This window comes from Malaya genurostris, chromosome 3 (assembly GCF_030247185.1).
Source record: "Malaya genurostris strain Urasoe2022 chromosome 3, Malgen_1.1, whole genome shotgun sequence".
In the NCBI taxonomy this organism is placed as follows: Eukaryota; Metazoa; Arthropoda; class Insecta; order Diptera; family Culicidae; genus Malaya; species Malaya genurostris.
Genome location: NC_080572.1, coordinates 27545119 through 27564570, shown reverse-complemented (window position 1 = coordinate 27564570; position 19452 = coordinate 27545119). Strand labels below are relative to the sequence as shown.

Genomic DNA, 19452 nt, shown 5'->3' with positions numbered 1-19452 from the left:
TTTAAATTCTACGCGTTTAAAACTCTTAAAGTTTTCATATTTCCCGAAGTTCGGTAATCGAAAATTATTTTACAATGCGGACGATATGTTTTTTATCGTACTCGGCGACTATCCATATTTACCGTATCAATTGTGCTCTTTTTAACAGAATTCTGTAAAAAGAAATTGCGTGCAACTGATCGTACTGTAAAAATTTGCATAATTTTTGTAAACTAAAATTCGTATACTGGAAATTCGGTTATTTTTTATATTTACCGAAAGTTTTCGCCAAAGAAATTATCGAACAGCGAAATAAAATCTTAGTGTGTAGGTGTTGATTGTTCATAAAATTTGTGTGGTTTAACCTAGGTTTCAACTGCGTTGTAATGCTTCGATGGAAAATATCAAATAATTAAGGATATGAACTGCTCTGCACTGATGAGTCAAAGACGAAACGTAAAAATAATAAAAATGGTTATGTGTCAAAATTTGAATAACCCCTAAATGACCAAACCTGCATCGGCCAGAAATAGTCGAAAATACGTTTTCGTTCGGCACGTCAGAAAAACATTGCACTCCGTTGCAAAACAAAAAGTGTTCTTTAAGTAGCAGAAACTTTAAGTCTGCTCAGCGATTCAAATTGAACTGCCGATTTTAGCACTAAGCAGTTAAATTTGAACTGCTCTGCACTGATGAGTCAAAGACGAAACGTAAAAATAATAAATTAAGGAATGTTTTTGATATGTTACGGCCGGAGTTGGATAAAATGTCGGACGATTTGCTGAAATAAATCTGAACATGACTTTGGATGTTGAAATAGAATACGAACGCTGTCTTTGTGAATTCGCGATTATTGGTACAGTCAAAATGATTTTAAATGGATATTCCTGACGCGTACTAACTATTGCTGATATACATGATTTTCACCCGACGGCAACATCCTATTAGAGTTGATACGCTGATCACAGTTATTGATACAGACGTGTTTCACGAATACCAGGCGAGAGCGTGATGTGAGTGATGCTTCCGTTGGTGTGTGGTGAAACATAAGTGTATTTTTCGTTTCGCGTGTACGGAATATGCAGCGCTAAAATAAAACAAGTATGCACGTTTAGTTTCCCTGTTATTAGGGTGATTGTTTATTCTATTATGCATTCTGAAACAGTAAAGTTTCACACATTGTAGCACGGTTATTTCAGTTTTATCTTTAATCTTCTGATATATCTGTTATAACGTAAAATTTAGAATAAAGACATTTATTGAGGATATTAGCTGCACCTCTTTGATTTCTAGTTCAGTAAACATACCGCAATTTTGTTCATAAAAACGTAATGTAGTATGTTGATCGGGTAAAATAACTAAACGAATCACAATTTCAAAATGAATAGTTATTAACGAATTTAGTTTTACCAAGGTATGCCAATTTTCCATTCTGTTTTCCCCATTAGATACTGATCATGTTTAAAACTAGCACAAGACGGCTCTACTTCTTAACAAAAACTAAAACACAAATCGTTGAAGGTATGACAAGTTTAACCTTAATTTTAATTTCCTTGCATTTATACAAATCCAAGCATGTCATTAGAAAAATTCTAGAACGAAATATGAATTAAACCTATCAAATTATGAACGTTTGTGTATGGTTAGGAGGTAGTTTAAAGATGTTTTTCTCTGTAGTATATTTTCTGTTAAAGAGTTTGAAAGGTGAATGGATGAACAAAGTTTATATATCTGATATATTTGAGAGTATGTCTGCTTGTAATATGCTATAGGCTGACCTAACCACTTGTTTACACGTCGCTTTCCTTACGAAACTGTTCACAGGTTTGGCACCGTGAACATCGAACTTTAGCGATTAATAGGTTAACAAACAAAAAATATTGAAGCTATTAGCATCTGCTTTGATCAATATATGTTTGAACGAGCTATGAACCGCATTTATTTACAATGCAAACTATTTGTGTTTGATCACTAAACTGTATGCTGAGTTGGTTATTAGATGGGAGGAAAACTTGAATGCGCCACATTCAGAAAAAGATCGAGGAAACCAAGGAAAAGTTGAAAAATAATCTAATGTTAGGGTTCCTTCAGATTACAGTGTAAAGTATGGGTTTCTACACTTTCGTAACGATTCGCAGATAACAGGCTTTCAATCCGCACAGTGACAAAAAAAAGAAATTTGTTTGTGTATGACCTTGAAAAAACGAAATTCGGTGTATTTTTGACGTCGATTTGTAGCTAGTACAGTAGTGTCTTAAATTGTTTTTACAATGCAATGCACCGGTACATAAAAGCATAGCAACCATGGCTGAAATAAACGGTTTAGAATACAATAACGCCTACCTCATTCAAGCGTTTTGACGGTCTAGGACTTCTGTCAGATCTTCCGAAAAAATACTTTAAGTGTATACTACATTGAATAAAATTATTGAAATAATTTTTTTTATTACCAAACTGGTTTCTTTTCATCCCGCCTTGTATGTTTCGACTAACCGCAGAATTGTTTGAATTTTTTAATAGCTGAAAATTGATTTTTCGATCGTATTTTATTTGTATTCCCAATAACGCTAGCAAAATCAAAGGTAGCTGGAATTCGATCGAAAAATCAATAAGTCGTTATTCAGAGTAAGGGTGATAAAGTCAACCTTAAAATGAAACAATTTTGTTTCAAATTCTCTTATCGTCGTTTTTAAATCTGTAATAGATATACAAACCTACTGGCTATGTTCTTATAATTCAGCCTAATGATTAATTCCTACAGTTGTACAAAAACTGTTTTCACGATGCTGCCAAAGAGAATTGATTTGCACGTTTTCTTTTTAAACCTCTTTCTTCTAAATTCGATCACCGAAGATCAACTTCGGACGGAATAACCTACATATTCTTCATTGTTCGATTTTGTTGAGCATAGAATGCAGTGGAAACGAGTAATTAAATGAAAAACTTAAACCTATCAGATAAGATAATCGACAGAACGTAAAAATAACCGTGTTTTCGTAAACCAATCTTCAGTATCTCATTTCCCGTTCGTTCTTTCGAAATCAAACTCTAGCGGAAACCTACAGCAAACCTAATCATCTCCCATAGGAAGTTTGTTTACTCAATGGCGTTGCAACCGACTTTCCAGTGTCAGCAAATATCATCTTGCTCGCGTGTGCATGAAAAACACCACCAACAAATAACTCGGTAGTTCATGTAGAGAAGGGAAATTACTACAATAAGTTTACAAAACTACAATAAAGATCTCTGAAGCTACAGCTGATAAAATAGAAAAATTGAAACAATGAAAACGTTAACATTCTTGCAACAATTGTGGTATGCCTCGATTGTTGATGGTTCGACATTGTACTCGATACAGTTCGGTGCACAGCTTAGATTTGTGTGCTGAATCGTTGAATTTGAGGACGCGGCAAATCACCGAAAACCGTATCTCCATGGACGCTTCTCGCCAGTGCTTTGATGCTGGCAGCGATGTCCACATTATCCTCGGACATCTGGAAATGACAAACACAGAAACGTTATTTTGTGTGAATAATTTTGTTTGTTTGTGAATAATGTTGTAACAACCGTACGCCATTTAGAATACCAGGGAAAAAGTTCTTGCAATTTTCTTTTCCGATGTACACGCTCATTCAATGTTACTCTCAAGTGAGTCATTTGTACTCACTTTTGCTTATTTGGTTCAAATGTCAAAAAGTGAGTAATATTGATTTATAAGAATGAGTAACTTCGACTCAGTTTCTAAATTGACAACAAGTTTTACTCACAGAGCTTTGAAAACGTTGTGTGAAAATTTACGTGCACTGAACTTTTCCCTTTGTCGGAAGGCGGAACTTTTCCCTCTGTCGGAGGTGGAACGGAGGAAGGCAGACGGATCCTTTCCAATGAGCGATGAACAGGTAACGGCTTCCTTCATTCGTTGGAAGTAAGTCAGCAAAGCATTCCTTATTCGAATCCCTTATTCAATTCGCTTGATATTGAGTAATATTTACTCACTCGAGCTAATTTTACCATTTGTAGCACTGAGTAAATGTTACTCAGAATTTGACAAATACCATATTTACTCAAAAGTGAGTAAACAAGCTTTGCTCACTATAGAGTAGTTCCACTTTTAACGAAAGTGAGTGAAATTGTACTCACTTTAGAGTAACATTGAACGAGCGTGTAGAATCTCTCCGTACTCGGAAATAGTTTTGCGAATAAAAAGATCGATGACGCTTGAGGGGAGATCATGCACAGGCACTTCTATAGTACTATCTTCCATATATACTGGTATGTACGTGATATCTTCATGCTCCACATAGTGCACATTATTATTGTCTTTAGCGAATTTAATTGCATGCAACTCTTTAAAGAACTGGACATAAACAATATTATTTGTCCTATTGCATTGAAGTAAATGCACAGGTTTAATTTGATTTTTTATCGTGACAAACAAGCTTAAACAAAATCAAGGAACATATCTCAAATAATCGTCTTTAAACTTCACAACTAGCCACTTTTATTTAATGAATCTTTGAAATGAACCGTATCGAATCGTTAATAAATGTTTTTAAACTTTATTCTGGTGATATGGACCGTGGACGGTCTCATCTAGGGATGTAGTAATATCGAGCGAGTAATCGATTAATAACCCAGATAATCGAGTAATATTTATTCGAATAGCTTAAAACTAATATTTGATTATTGAGCTAATCGAATAATTCGACGTGAACATTTCAAAAGGGCCTTAAAACAATTGATAGATTCTCTTTGTTTACTTTCTCTTTCGATTATATCTGCGTTATTACGCAATTGTTCGTTACATGTATGATACTATTACAAAGCTGGAGGTATTTTCTTTCATTCTATATGCAAATTTGATAAGTGAACGTGAAAATTTAGTTGTTATTAATAGAAGAGAAAGTAAACAAAGAGAATCTCTCATTGGTTTATGTGCCCTTATGAAATGTTCACGTCGAATTAAAAAAATCCCATAGTAATAATCGAATGAATAATCGAGTAATCGATTAATAACCCAGATAATCGAATAAATTGCAATCGATTAGTTTCAAAATTATACTCGATTATTGAATAATCGAGTCAATTTCCGACATCCCTAGTCTCACCCGTTTGTCAACAAACAAAAAAAAGTCTGTTTACAAACAGTACCGCTGAACTGTCAAAATGTGTTCATTTGATTGAGGTTAGCAGGAAAGGCAAAAAACCGATGAGCGCCTTCCAAAACACTGCACAATCTGTCGAGTCCACCAGAAATTACTCTCGAACGATTTGTGTTGGCAGCAAGTGGACAAGTAATACAAAATTATTTTCTGTCTATAAGAAAAACAAAAAGCTTTTAGTGGTTCTAATGTTTTAAAAACTTTAGCACCTGTACCTGCCAAAAAACTTTAGCACCTGATTGCCATTCATGATTTTTTCTTTAATCTTTAATAAAAAGACACTTAGTGAAAACTTTAATAACTGTTTGACAGTTAATTTCACGACAATCGGTTTTCACAGAAGTTCGATTATTGGAAGATAATTTTACCATACGGACAGTATGGTTTTTACCGTACTCGGCGATTATTCAGATTTACCGTATGAATTGTATATCTATTTACAAAATTCTGTAATAAAAATTTACGTAAAACTGATCGTCCGGTAAAAATTTGCATAATTATTGTAAAATAAAACTCATGTACCGAAATATCGGTCATTTCTATAGATTACCGAAATTTCTCGTCAAAAACATTACCGAACAAAGGAATTAAATCTTAGTGTGTAGTGTGTAGTCTGTAAAGTGCTTAGTAATCCCCATTAAGAATGGGCTACGGGATGCTTTAGCTACATTGTTATATACAGGATGACGGAGTTCAATTTAATTTCGATTGAGCTGATCCTGGAAGTTATGTCTCTTGCAAAAAAATTTGCAACTTCTATTAAAACTCAGTTTCAAGGAAGACTTATACCATGTTCACATTAGCGCTGATATCACTTGATATACCGAGATGATATGCATATCAAGTCGAAGTGTTCACATATGATCGAAATGATATCGTTTGACAATCAAGTTGTCATATTGAATGTTCCCATTAGCAGTAAGATCAATAATATTGCTTTTCTCTCCTACAATTCAATCAATAATTGAAGTCTTGCAATTAATGGTTTCCGAACCCCAGTATTCGTTGAAAAATTTAAAATTATAATGATTGTTTATTGTCACTCTCAAAGTGACGTTTATAAATGAGTACGTTCAATGCCATCATCCGTGTTGCTAGTAGCGATTTTTGACAACTCGACATGATATCGTACATGATATCCCGGATATCATGCCAAAATGGTGATACGCGTTGACATAAAATTGTATGGGATATCATGTGATATCGCACATGATATCATCGGATATCAAGTATATCCGTATATCACTTGATATCAGCGCTAATGTGAACATACTATTATACTATGTTCACATTAGCGCTGATATCAAGTGATATACGGATATACTTGATATCCGATGATATCATGTGCGATATCACTTGATATCCCATACAATTTGATGTCAACGCGTATTTTCATTTTGGCATGATATCCGGGATATCATGTACGATATCATGTCGAGTTGTCAAAAATCGCAACTAGCAACACGGATAATGGCATTGAACGCACTCATTTATGAACGTCACTTTGAGAGTGACAATAAACCCAATAAACAATCATTATGATTTCGAATTTTTCAACGAATACTGGCGTTCGGAGACCATAAAATGCAAGACTTCAATTATTGATTCAATTTTAATAGAGAAAGGTAATATTATTGATCTTATTTCTAATGAGAACATTCAATATAACAACTTGATTGTCAAACGATATCATTTCGATCATATGTGAACACTTCGACATGATATGCATATCATCTCGGTATATCAAGTGATATCAGCGCTAATGTGAACATGGTATTACCTATTGAAGAAACCCAATAGTAGGCCTTCGTCGATTTCTTCCAAATGTGATACTCCACAAAAACTATTGTTAAAGCGGAAAATAGGTAAGGTTCAAGATACATATTTTCAGTATATTTCATTCATCAGTACTTTGTTGGACACTGATGAAAGTTAGACTTCATGACTGTTTTAGAGTTCATGACTGTTTTACGTCGCAAAAAGCAAATAAACAAACCGTTTCATTTCAAGATGTCAGATATCTCTCATATCATCCGTCTACTATATACATTCAAGTCTTTTTTATATTGGTATATGTATGGCATAAAAACCGTATTACTTCGAAAATGTACATAAATGTGGTAGAATGTAAATGTATAGAAAAATCGCATGAGAAAAAAAAAAGTTTTTTATTTCTGGGTTAACAAATTTTTGTGCATAGAGCCCATAATCATTTTTATACGATTACATGTCATTTCGCCGACGGTCATTAGGCATACGGTCAACTGGCATAAAGATCATTTGGCATAAAGATATTTGGCATACACACCATTTGGCATAACGGTCATTTGGCATACGGCCATTTGGCATACGGGTGGATTACAAGTTTGCTTGCGAGGGGCCGCCGCTTACGACAGTGGCAGCCCCTGGCAAGCAAACCTGTAATCCACCCGTACGCTCGATCTACCCAAAACAAAAAATAACAATAAATATAAAGAAAAAGTCAATACTTAATTCTACATTGAACAAAAAACCAGAAATGTATACTGTTGAGAACAAATGGACATCCCAAGTGATCAATCGGTCGCTACCAACGCCGTGCTCTCTGGTAGCAGTCAAGGTGTTGCCAGTTGATGTACATCCGGCAGTCAGTTAGTTAGTTCGCGCCATCGCGCTCTATACACGCTTTTAATTTGTTCTATGTTAAGTCAATAAAGTTTTATTTCGTTATGTACGTTCGCGTTAATTCATATAACCGTATTATCACGGCCACCCCGTCAGACCGAACGTAACTGACGACGGCAACATGTTTTCACCACCTGGCAGTGACCCGTCACAGCAATCAGTACCGGGAAACGGACTGCAGCACGATCAAGCAGCACCGAATCACCAGCCGGGAGGGAACACACTAAATTCTTTTCTTCGACCTCCTATGTTCCAGCAGACACAACCTCAATATTCTCAACAGCAACAGCACAATGGTTCGTCGATCGATCCGATGATGGTGCAGTTTTTCCAGCAGATGCAACAACAAATTTACAACGTTACCAGGATTTATTCGCTAAAGACGCTGTTCGACTCGACGACGAGGCAAAAGTGAGGTTATTGCTCAGAAAATTGGGACCATCAGAGCATGAGCGATATACCAGTTACATTCTGCCTAAAAACCCGAACGAAATTACGTTTGACGACACAGTAAGTAAATTGAAATGTTTATTTGGCACCACGGAATCAGTTATCAGTAAACGGTTTCGTTGTTTACAAGTCACGAAGCAATTTGGCGAGGATTACAAATCGTATGCTTGTCGTGTAAATAAATTGTGTGTCGAATTCGAACTCGGAAAACTATCAGAGGATCAGTTCAAGTGTCTCATATTCGTTTGTGGGTTAAAAGCAGAAAGTGATGGAGAAGTTCGAACAAGGTTGCTTAGCAGGATTGAGGAGCGGAATGATATTAGTCTCGAAAAGATTTCGGATGAATGCCAGTGGCTACTAAATATCAAACACGATACAGCCATGATCCAATCAGCTTCATCAGTAGCAGTGCATGTAGTTAAAAAGAAGCAGTTCAACAGAAAAGAGTACAGATCCGAAGAGAGAAAATCAGTATCGAAATTAGTAGTTAAACAAGATTCTGATCCGGCAACCCCATGTTGGAATTGTGGGGCCATGCATTATTCAAAGGATTGTGCTTTTACCAAACATCGATGTAAGGATTGCAGTCAAGTTGGCCATAAAACGGTTATTACAGCTCAAAGAATGTGAAACCGCTCAGTCGGCGACGACTATCAAAGTCGATGCAAACCAACAGTGTACAAGTGCGAAACATTCGGAAACGTAGGAGATTCGTGAAAGCAGTTGTGAATGGTAGACATATCGGTTTTCAGCTCGATACAGCGTCAGATATCAGCATCATTTCCGAGCGTACTTGGAAGCAAATCGGACAACCAACATCGAGTCCTGCAACAGTGCAAGCAGCAACAGCATCAGGTAAACCATTGAAACTTCAATTTCAGTGTTCCTGTTCAATTACTATCAATGGAACTATCCGCGAAGGGAGATTATTCGTGGTGAAGCAGCAGCTCAATTTGCTAATCGACTCGTTCAATCTCGGGTCGGTGCCAATAGATCAGTTTTGCAATCAAGTCAGCACCTATCCGATGGAAATGGACTCTCTCAAAGCAACTTTTCCAGCAGTTTTCAACAACGAACCAGGTTTATGCACCAAGGCGAAAGTGAAATTTACGCTTAAAGAAGCAAAATCCTCAGTGTTTCGACCTAAAAGACCAGTAGCTTATGCTATGTACAGTACAGTAGATGCAGAACTTGATCGATTGGAACGTGCCAACATCATCACGCCGGTTGATGTCTCAGAGTGGGCGGCCCCATCGTCGTTGTTAGGAAAGCAAATGGCGCAATCAGAATATGTGGCGATTACTCTACGGGTCTAAATGAAGCATTACAGCCACATCAATATCCACTTCCTCTACCACAGGACATATTCAACAAATTAGCAAATTCGAAGGTCTACAGTCAAATCGACCTTTCGGATGCATTTTTACAAGTGGAGGTAGACGAAAGCTGCAGAGAACTACTCACAATCAACACACACCGAGGTCTTTATCGGTACAACCGCCTTCCCCCAGCAGTAAAAGCAGCACCAGGGGCTTTTCAACAGCTTGTAGATACAATGCTTGCAGGATTGGAATGTACAGCAGGGTATCTTGATGATGTTTTGGTCGGAGGAGCCGATGAAGCAGATCACTGGCGTAATCTTCAAGCAGTTCTTCGTCGTATTCAAGTGTTTGGGTTTACTATCAAAGCCGAGAAGTGTTCGTTTGGACAATGTCAAATTAAATACTTGGGTCATCTAATTGACGAACATGGTCAGCGTCCAGATCCTGCGAAAATCGATACCATATGCAACATGCCAGTACCAAAAGATGTTTCTGAAGTTCGTTCGTTTCTGGGAGCATTGAACATTACGGAAAATTTGTTCCTAGTATGAGAACACTACGGTACCCGTTAGATGAGCTTCTGAAGCATGGTAAAAAATTCGATTGGTCAGAAGAGTGTGAAAAAGCATCACCACCTTAAAGCAAATACTCAGGTCAGATTTGCTTCTTACACACTACAACCCGCAGCTCGGTATAGTGGTTTCAGCGGATGCTTCATCAGTAAGAGTTGGTGCGACAATCAGCCATAAACTTACGGATGGGTCAATCAAAGTGGTTCAGCACGCTTCAAGAGCTCTTACATCGGCCGAGCAATCATACAGTCAGACAGATCGTGAGGGGCTCGCAATCATCTTTGCTGTTACCAAATTCCACAAGATGCTATTCGGTCGGAGCTTCACATTGCAGACAGATCATGCTCCGCTTCTTCGGATTTTTGGATCGAAGAAAGGTATCCTTGTTTATACAGCGAATCGTCTTCAGCGTTGGGCGTTGCAATTATTGCTCTACGACTTCAATATCGTTTACGTGAGCACAGAGAAGATTGGCAACGCAGATATCCTTTCTAGGTTGATCAATCACCACGTCAAACCAGAGGAAGATTTTGTTGTTGCTAGTATCATCATGGAAAACGACGTAAGATCCATCGCTTTAAATGCTGTTGATTCCCTTCCTCTTAGCTTCAGAGCGATTCAGAATGCAACTCGCGCTGATCCTGTTTTAAAGAAAGTTCATCACTTCATCCAAAATGGTTGGTCTCAATCGAAAGCAAGCATCTTAGACCGTGAGATCAAGCAGTACTTCGATTGAAGGGAAGCTCTGTCTACAGCACAAGGATGTGTAATGTTTTCTGAACGCCTTGTTATTCCAACTGAATTCCGAATGCGATGCCTTCATCACCTTCATCGTGGCCATCCAGAAGTTCAGCGCATGAAAGCGATTGCACGCAGCTATGTTTATTGGCCATCAATTGACTCCGATATTGTTGCGTACATCAAAGCATGTAATAATTGTGCGACGGCAGCCAAAAGTCCACCCAAAGCACCACCAGTATCATGGCCTAAATCCTCGTACCCATGGCAGCGTATACATGTGGATTATGCTGGACCTATCGAGGGAGTATTTCTTACTCGGTATCGATTCGTACAGTAAGTGGGTAGAAATTATCAGAACCAAATCAATAACAACACTATCCACGGTGGAAATTCTACGCAGTCTTTTTGCTCGTCTTGGAATGCCGGAAATTTTAGTGAGCGATAATGGTGCTCAGTTCACCAGTGCTGAATTCGCTTTGTTCTGTATGGAAAATGGTATCAATCATGTGACAACTGCTTCTTTTCACCCTCAGTCAAACGGACAGGCAGAACGGTTCGTGGACATCTTCAAGCTAGCAATCAAAAAATCAGAGAGGGGAGAGAATCGATTCAGCAAGCATTAGATACATTCTTGTTGACATATCGAACAACACCGAATTTTTCGGCACCAGAAGGGAAGTCTCCATCCGAAGTCATGTTTTCACGAAAAATTCGAACCAGTCTTGATTTACTTCGACCATCATTGGTTCGAGAAATAACCGATCTTCCTGGCACAAGATCATTTGAAAAAGGATCATTAGTCTATGCGAAGCTGCATTCAAATGTTTCATGGAGATGGGTACCTGGAGTGATTCTGGAGCGAGTCGGAAGCGTACTTTACAACGTTTGGGTTGAAAACACATGCATGATTCGGTCGCATATCAATCAATTGCGCAGCCGAAGTAATGTTGATGACGAGACACCACCTGTTCCAAAGCTACCAAGGATATCCACACAGCAGTTACCGTTGGACATTTTGCTTCAATCCTGGAATCTACCAAAGCCAAACCAGCAACCAACTACAAGAAGTCACGTCCCAACATTACCTACTCCAGTCGTAGTATCTTTTGATCAGTCTACGCCATTACAAGTTACACCAGCACAGCTGGATCAGACAGTTCCATCACCACCATCTGCTTCGCGTATGAATCCTGATGATCAGCCAGTCACAACAGTTGAATCAGCACAGGCACCTCGGCGCTCTTCCCGTCTGCGAAGACCACCGGTCAGGTTCGACCCTTACCAGCTGTATTAAGCGAGGAGATGTTGGGAACAAATGGACATCCCTAGTGATCAATCGATCGCTACCAACGCCGTGCTTTCTGGTAGCAGTCAAGCTGTTGCCAGTTGATGTACATCCGGCAGTCAGTTAGTTAGTTCGCGCCATCGCGCTCTATACACGCTTTTAAATTGTTCTATGTTAAGTCAATAAAGTTTTATCTATTATGTACGTTCGCGTTAATTCATATAACCGTATTATCACGGCCACCCCGTCAGACCGAACGTAAAAAATACGAACAAAGAGTCGTAAGGAAACAAAAAAGTTTTAATATTTAACATATAAATAACGAAAAAGTCATCAGAGTTATTTTGATTTTGACCCCAACAATGCTGCTATTGCTTTCAAGTAGTTGTCTTCGGAGCACGTGTTAATACTATAAAATAATATAAATAACTATGCTATTTTAATACATTGGCGGTTCAATTCTGGTTCAATGTTCTTACTAGAAGAACACGACTCATACGCCAGTACTTGCCCATGAGTATATTTTTCCTTGCTTTGCACGTAAAAATTTTCTGCGATACACCGTCACGATGAAGAAAAAATATTTAATTAGAATGTGTTTCCAACACGAATTTCCAAATCATCAAGACCATACACAAAAGTACCTCAAAAGGCCGAAATACATAGAGCAGAAACAAATTACATAAACTCAATTATTTATGTCAATTTATATGAATTTTCGGAAAACATTCAAGTGAATTGTGATCGTCTGAATTATTATTATATTTAATGCTCAATATCATTATGCCAAATGACCGTAAGCCTAATGACCGTTATGCCAAATGGTGTGTATGCCAAATATCTTTCTGTCAAATGACCTTTATACCAGTTGACCAAATGCCTAATGACCGTCGGCGAAGTGACCGTACACCTTTTTGATTACATGTCATTTCGCCGACGGTCATTAGGCATACGGTCATTAGACTTTATATTTTGTTGAACTGTTGAGTGGCGTATCAGTTCAGTATGAACTTTTATGCACTGATGAGTCAAAGATGAAACGCAAAAACAAAAAAAAAATATACAGATTTTTATTGTAAGGTCAAGATCAAAATCAAGGAGGCGGATTGATATATAGTGTGATGAGCCATCGCCTCTCCCGTAGCCTAACTGGATTCGATTCCCAACCCTCACATATGATCAGGAAGTTTTTTATGACCCGAGAGGCAAGTAACCATAAGGTTCAAACATCGAAAGTCGAAATAAAAAAATAACAGTCTAAAACCAACACTCAAACTGAACTGAGCAAAATGATATATTCCATTTTCCAAGACTATTCCACCATCTCTCCATGGTAATATAAGAAGAGCACTACAAAAGGCCGAATTACGAAAAGCAAAAAAAATTAAAAATCGAAATACAAAAAGACAGATAACTCAAAAAGACGAAAGCCAAAGCTCCAAAAAGTCGTAACTCAGAAGGCCGAAGTGATTCTTTCAATGGGAAGACCGTGCAAACGGCCACCGCGACCAATCGCAAGTAAACCGTTTATCCGTTCTGCTTACTAAAAGAATCGCTTGGGCTTTCTTAGCTTCAACAATACTAAAATCAATTCTTAATTTTGTAAATAAGATTAGAAATTCGAGTTGATACATGCAAGCAATACAGCCCCTTGGTAATGGACGCAACTAATCTCAGTTGATTAATACTGGCAATATTAATACTAACAAAAAACAAGAAAAACTGATATTACAAACAATTTGTTCTAGGAGTGCAATTAACTAATTCACCCTCATTCTTGTTTACGGCCGTATGCGATACGTTCGAAAGTATATCAAATTCGTATTCCCGTTTACGTTCGAATCAATCACTTTTTTAAACATCGTACATGCATAAAAACAACGCCCATCCAACTTTAAACTATCAGTTCTGTAACAGATTTGAGTTGTAATTGGAAATCTTTGATATCATTTGTTATTTGACTTGTTTTTTCACTGATTTTGTATCATCATGCTTGCTTACGTCCGTATCGACCATACGACGAACATATGCTTTCGAACGAATGCGAACAAGCCATTCTTGTTTTTACTCGAACGTGTACGTACGCGACTCCCGTGCAAAAGAAGGATCGGCAGCACAGGTAGTTTTTTTTAGGAAGATTCCAAGCATCAAGGAGATGACGAATATATATCATATTCAGGACCAATTTCATTCATGTTGGTAAATGAAATTTTCAAATTAAACTCCATGCAAAGTAAAAAAAGCTTTTAAAATAAACTTATAAAACCGATACACTGAAGAAGGATGCAAATAGCATTCCGAAATACGTATCTGTATTATAACGTTTGATACACTTTCGGAAAAATAGTGACTGTGAAAATAGTGACTTTGTGAGAGTGTAATGACGTGATATAGTGGAATTCAACGGTACAACAACAGTACTATTAGTTTTAAAATAGCAGTCCGATCAGTAGTATCGGCGAAAAATATCCTTATAGTTTCCTTATATTACATTTTGGTGGGGAAAGGGTTCCAATCAGCTTTTTACAGCCCTGTCCAACATGTATTGCCCTCTCCGTTAATTTCTATCAGGCCGAATAAGCGCATGCGCGCCATATAAACGCCTTTTTCAATATGAGGAAATTGTATTATTACACAGCAGTTTCTATTATTTATTCATGTTGGTTTTCTTACCTTTGTTCATAGTTTATATTCTGTTTTACCTTAATTCCAGTGTTCTATTCAGCTGTGATTTGTAAGTGTCTTTTGTTGTCATTTTTCACTCCGTACTTTTGCTGGCATGTTATGTTGTTTCCTCAAATGTAAAAGTTAGCTGATGCAGTGGTGTTTATGTTCTTACCAATATTCCTTTCTAATTCTTTCAGCTTTTTCGTATTTCTTGTTCCTCATGCAGTCATCCGTTTCCAAAAAAAAAAAATTAGTGTTTCTTTGATCTTTGTAGAGCAGCTCATCATGGTTTGACGGATAAGAACTGAGGACATGCGTTTTTATTTAAATGATATTAACACTTGGGTTTTGTTAGTATTGCTACAGCATGTTCACATTTCGTTATCTTCGGTTGATCCTTGACAGTATTACCATCCGCTCAGGCACTTTTGAACATCGGGTGTACACTGACTCACAATCGAAATGCATCACAACCAATTTGATACAATGCACCCGAGGGAACGGTATAATGTATATTGTACACACAAAAACACATACATACACACAGGCACACACGCATACATACATGCATACATACCTACAAGTATTCCACAAGCAAGCATCACAACATTGAGTTACTATTTCTATTCTAATAGATTCTAACTAAAATTTGTGTGCCAATAGATATCTCATTAGTAGAGTCACCATGTTATTTTACCGATTACTCGACTTTCAATAAGTTTATTGTGATAAGATCGAATACAAAATCTTTACCTCGTCTGTAAGAGGCAATGGCGCATAAAAGTAGTTTGGAAATGGTTCAATACTGCTTTTTTAACGAAGCAAAATGCTCCAAACTTCATGTTACTCTTGAAATTAAACTATCAAATAGAGATAACAGATCTTACTCTAACTAATGGATTTCGTACATGAAATGACTAATGGATTTGAGATGAATGGGGGTATCGTTACCCAATTTCTATCTCTTCTATTGGTCGATCGTTAGTCCTGAGCTGAACCGGTGGCCTTTATTACCATTCTTGCATGCACTTACTCTTACATTTCATTCACACAACATCTCACCCATCAGGTCCCAAACGATACATCCTCACAATATAAAATGGATAAACATCGTTTGACAGCTATCAGTGGTTTGCTCATTGGTTCGGTCATTATTATTAATTCATTCTATTCTACAATATTCTATTTCATTCCACAGTATGATACATGGTACACAAACCACCAATAAACGTCAAAGATGGACTCGATTTACCGTTCATTTATTGTCATCGTGTGAAACCCAATTGGGATACGTTTACTCTACTTAATTTTAACTTCTCACTGGTAATAAGGGCCGGTAGTATGAAAATAAAACATAAAAAAGAGCTCAGTTAAGCCCTACCGGCCTCTTCAACCCCGGATGTTGGAGCGTAATGCAATCAACATCTTATTCAAGTCGTTCCATATATTCCTTATAGTTTCCTTATATTACATTTTGGTGGGGAAAGGGTTCCAATCAGCTTTTTACAGCCCTGTCCAAAATGTATTGCCCTCCCCGTTAATTTGTATCAGGCCGAATTAGCGCATGCGCGCCATATAAACGCCTCTTTCAATATGAGGAAATTACATTGTTACCCAGCAGTTTCTATTATTTCTTCATGTTGGTTTTCTTACCTTTGTTCATAGTTTGTATTCTGTTTTACCTCAATTCCAGTGTTCTATTCAGCTGTGATTCGTGTCTTTTGTTGTCATTTTTCACTCCGTACTTTTGCTGGCATGTAATGTTGCTTCCTTAAATGTAAAAGTTAGTTGTATGCAATGGTGTTTATATTCTTACCAATATTCCTTTCTAATTCTTTCAGCATTTTCGTATTTCTTGTTCCTCATCCAGTCATCCGTTTCCAAAAAAAAAAAAAAAAAAAAAAAAAAAAAAAATTAGTGTTTCATTGATCTTTGTAGAGCAGCTCATCATGGTTTGACGGATAAGAACTGAGGACATGCGTCTTTATTTAAATGATAATAACACTTGGGTTTAATAGTATTGCTACAGCATGTTCACATTTCGCTATCTTCGGTTAATTCTTGACAGTATATTACCATCCGCTCAGGCACTTTTGAACATCTGGTACACTGACTCGCAATCGAAATGTGTCACAACCAATTTGATACAACACACCCGAGGGAACGGTATAATGTATGTTGTACACACAAAAACACACACATACACACAGGCACACACGCATACACACATGCATACATACCTACATGCACTTCACAAGCAAGCATCACAACATTGAGTTACTATTTCTACTCTAATAGATTCTAACTAAAATTTGTGTGCCAATAGTCATCTCATTAGTAGAGTCACCATGTTATTTTACCGATTACTCGACTTTCAATAAATTTATTGAGATAAAATCGAATACAAAATCTTTGTCTCGTCTGTAAGAAGCAATGGCACATAAAAGTAGTTCAGAAATGATTCAATACTGCTGTTTTAACGAACAAAAAAAAATGCTCCAGATTTCATGTTATTCTTGAAATTAATCTATCAAACAGAGATAACAGATCTCACTCTAACTAATGGTTTTCGTACATGAAATGACTAATGGATTTGAGATGAATGGGGGTACCGTTACCCAACTTCTATCTCTTCCATTGGTCGATCGTTAGTCCCGAGCTGAAACGGTGGCCTTTATTACCGTTCCTGCATGCACTCACTCTTACATTTCATTCACACATCATCTCACCCATCAGGTCCCAAACGATACATCCTCACAATATAAACTGGATGAACATCGTTTGACAGCTATCAGTGGTTTGCTCATTGGTTCGGTCATTATTATTTTATTATATTCTACAATATTCTATTTCATTCCACAGTATTCCATGGTACACAAACCACCAATAAACGTCAAAGATGGATTCGATTTACCGTTCATTCATTGTCATCGTGTGAAACCCAATTGGGATACGTTTACTCTACTCAATTCTCACTTCACACTGGTAATAAGGGCCGGTAGTATGAAAACAAAACATAAAAAAGAGCTCAGTTAAGCCCTACCGGCCTCTCCAACCCCGGATGTTGGAGCGTAATGCAATCAACATCTTATTCAAGTCGTTCCATATATTATTCATTAAATTCAATTATGAAACTAAAAACTGTAACGCATATCTTTATCAAATTGTAACGCTAATTGATTGTATGTGATGATGTTTGCAATACCGTCAAGCCCACCAACCAATGGGAGGGCTTTTAAAATAGCAGTCCGATCAGTACTATCGGTGAAAAATATGTTGCATTTTTCTTGCAATTTTGTCATGTTTTCGATAGTCTCCATATTTATTACATTGGTAAAATCATGCATTTAATATAAAATAAAGCATATTTACCCATAGCGTTTTTTCCATAAAGTACCTAATAGGTGTAAAATTTGATGCGTTAAAACTTGGAACCGAGCATATATTCGAAAGCTCGCCAGAGAAAAAGAGCATTTTACTATACTGCTATGCTTTCTAAATATCTATGAAAAACATAAATTTATGATTTGATTACAAATCACCTTTAGATTCAAAAATAAGTTTGTTGGAAATCGGTTGAACTTTTTTCAATGTGTTCGAACGGTTGATTCGCAACATTAAACTGACGGATCGAAACCACGGCATTTCGTCTATTCGTCCGTAAACGAGAATGGGACTTTTCGTTCGTACGAATGATATACGAATACACGTATCGTTTGAAGCTAAACTGGCATACATTCTAGTGTTTCGTATATGATTAATCACAAGAATTGAACTGATTTAATCAAGGCTTGGCATTTATTGGAAGAAGTTTACTGATATTTGAATATTTTGTGGCAAACGAGTCGCGTTCGAATTCATTCGAGTGAAAACGAGAATGGCTTATTCGTATTCGTTCGAAAGTATCCGTTCGTCGTATGGTCGATAAGGACGTAAACAAGAATGAGGGTGATTAACTGGTGTGGAATCCCAATGGAACTGTCGTTGGAGAGCAAAGCACTTCTCAAATAAAAGATTTTAATTTTTTGCATAGTGCTAGCGGGCAACCGCCCTGCAGAACCCGAAAGATCCTTCCTTAGATTTCATGCTATTCTCGAAGTTTTTTTTTTTGTTTCGATTATAGAGGTTTTAACCTTAAGGTCATTCGCCTCTTCGGGCCAGAAAAACTTTCTGATCCTATGTGCGGGGTTGGGAATCGAACCCAGGCGGGCTGCGTGGAAGGCATCGACTTACCCATTACGCTACACCAGTCCCCTATTCTCGAAGTTCTTTCACTAACGTCGTCATCTAAAGGTGTTGACCTTCAATCAGTTCCGTCCAAACATCGGTTTGTTTTTATTGCGTCCTAGAACGTATGTTACTTCGAAATACTCCAGAAATTCTTTTAACTCTGAAATGTCAATTTTGACTTTTTAAGATTCAGCTTTCTGAGCTTTCATCTTATGGTCAGCTTTCAGAAACTTATATATTTCGGCCTTTCTCTATTCCGTTTTTCGTATTTCGACCTAATATTAGTTGGCAAACAGTCAATTATAGATTGTGTCTCAATATAAGTTTGTGTTGAATTCGCAAAATCGCGTAGCTTATTACCATAATGGTGCAAAAATTTT

At 37.3% G+C, this 19452-nt stretch overlaps 1 protein-coding gene across 2 annotated transcripts in view; it reads right to left on the bottom strand.

Moving 5' to 3' along the window:
• Positions 1–1085: 1085 nt before the first annotated feature.
• Positions 1086–19452, bottom strand: part of LOC131434726 (putative uncharacterized protein DDB_G0277255) — a 45197-nt gene continuing 26830 nt past the window's right edge. For both annotated transcript variants that reach the window (XM_058601780.1, XM_058601781.1), the window contains exon 5: positions 1086–3473. In XM_058601780.1, the coding sequence (XP_058457763.1) occupies positions 3351–3473 (123 nt within the window). In that variant the 3' untranslated portion in view covers positions 1086–3350. The remainder of the gene's footprint in view (positions 3474–19452) is intronic.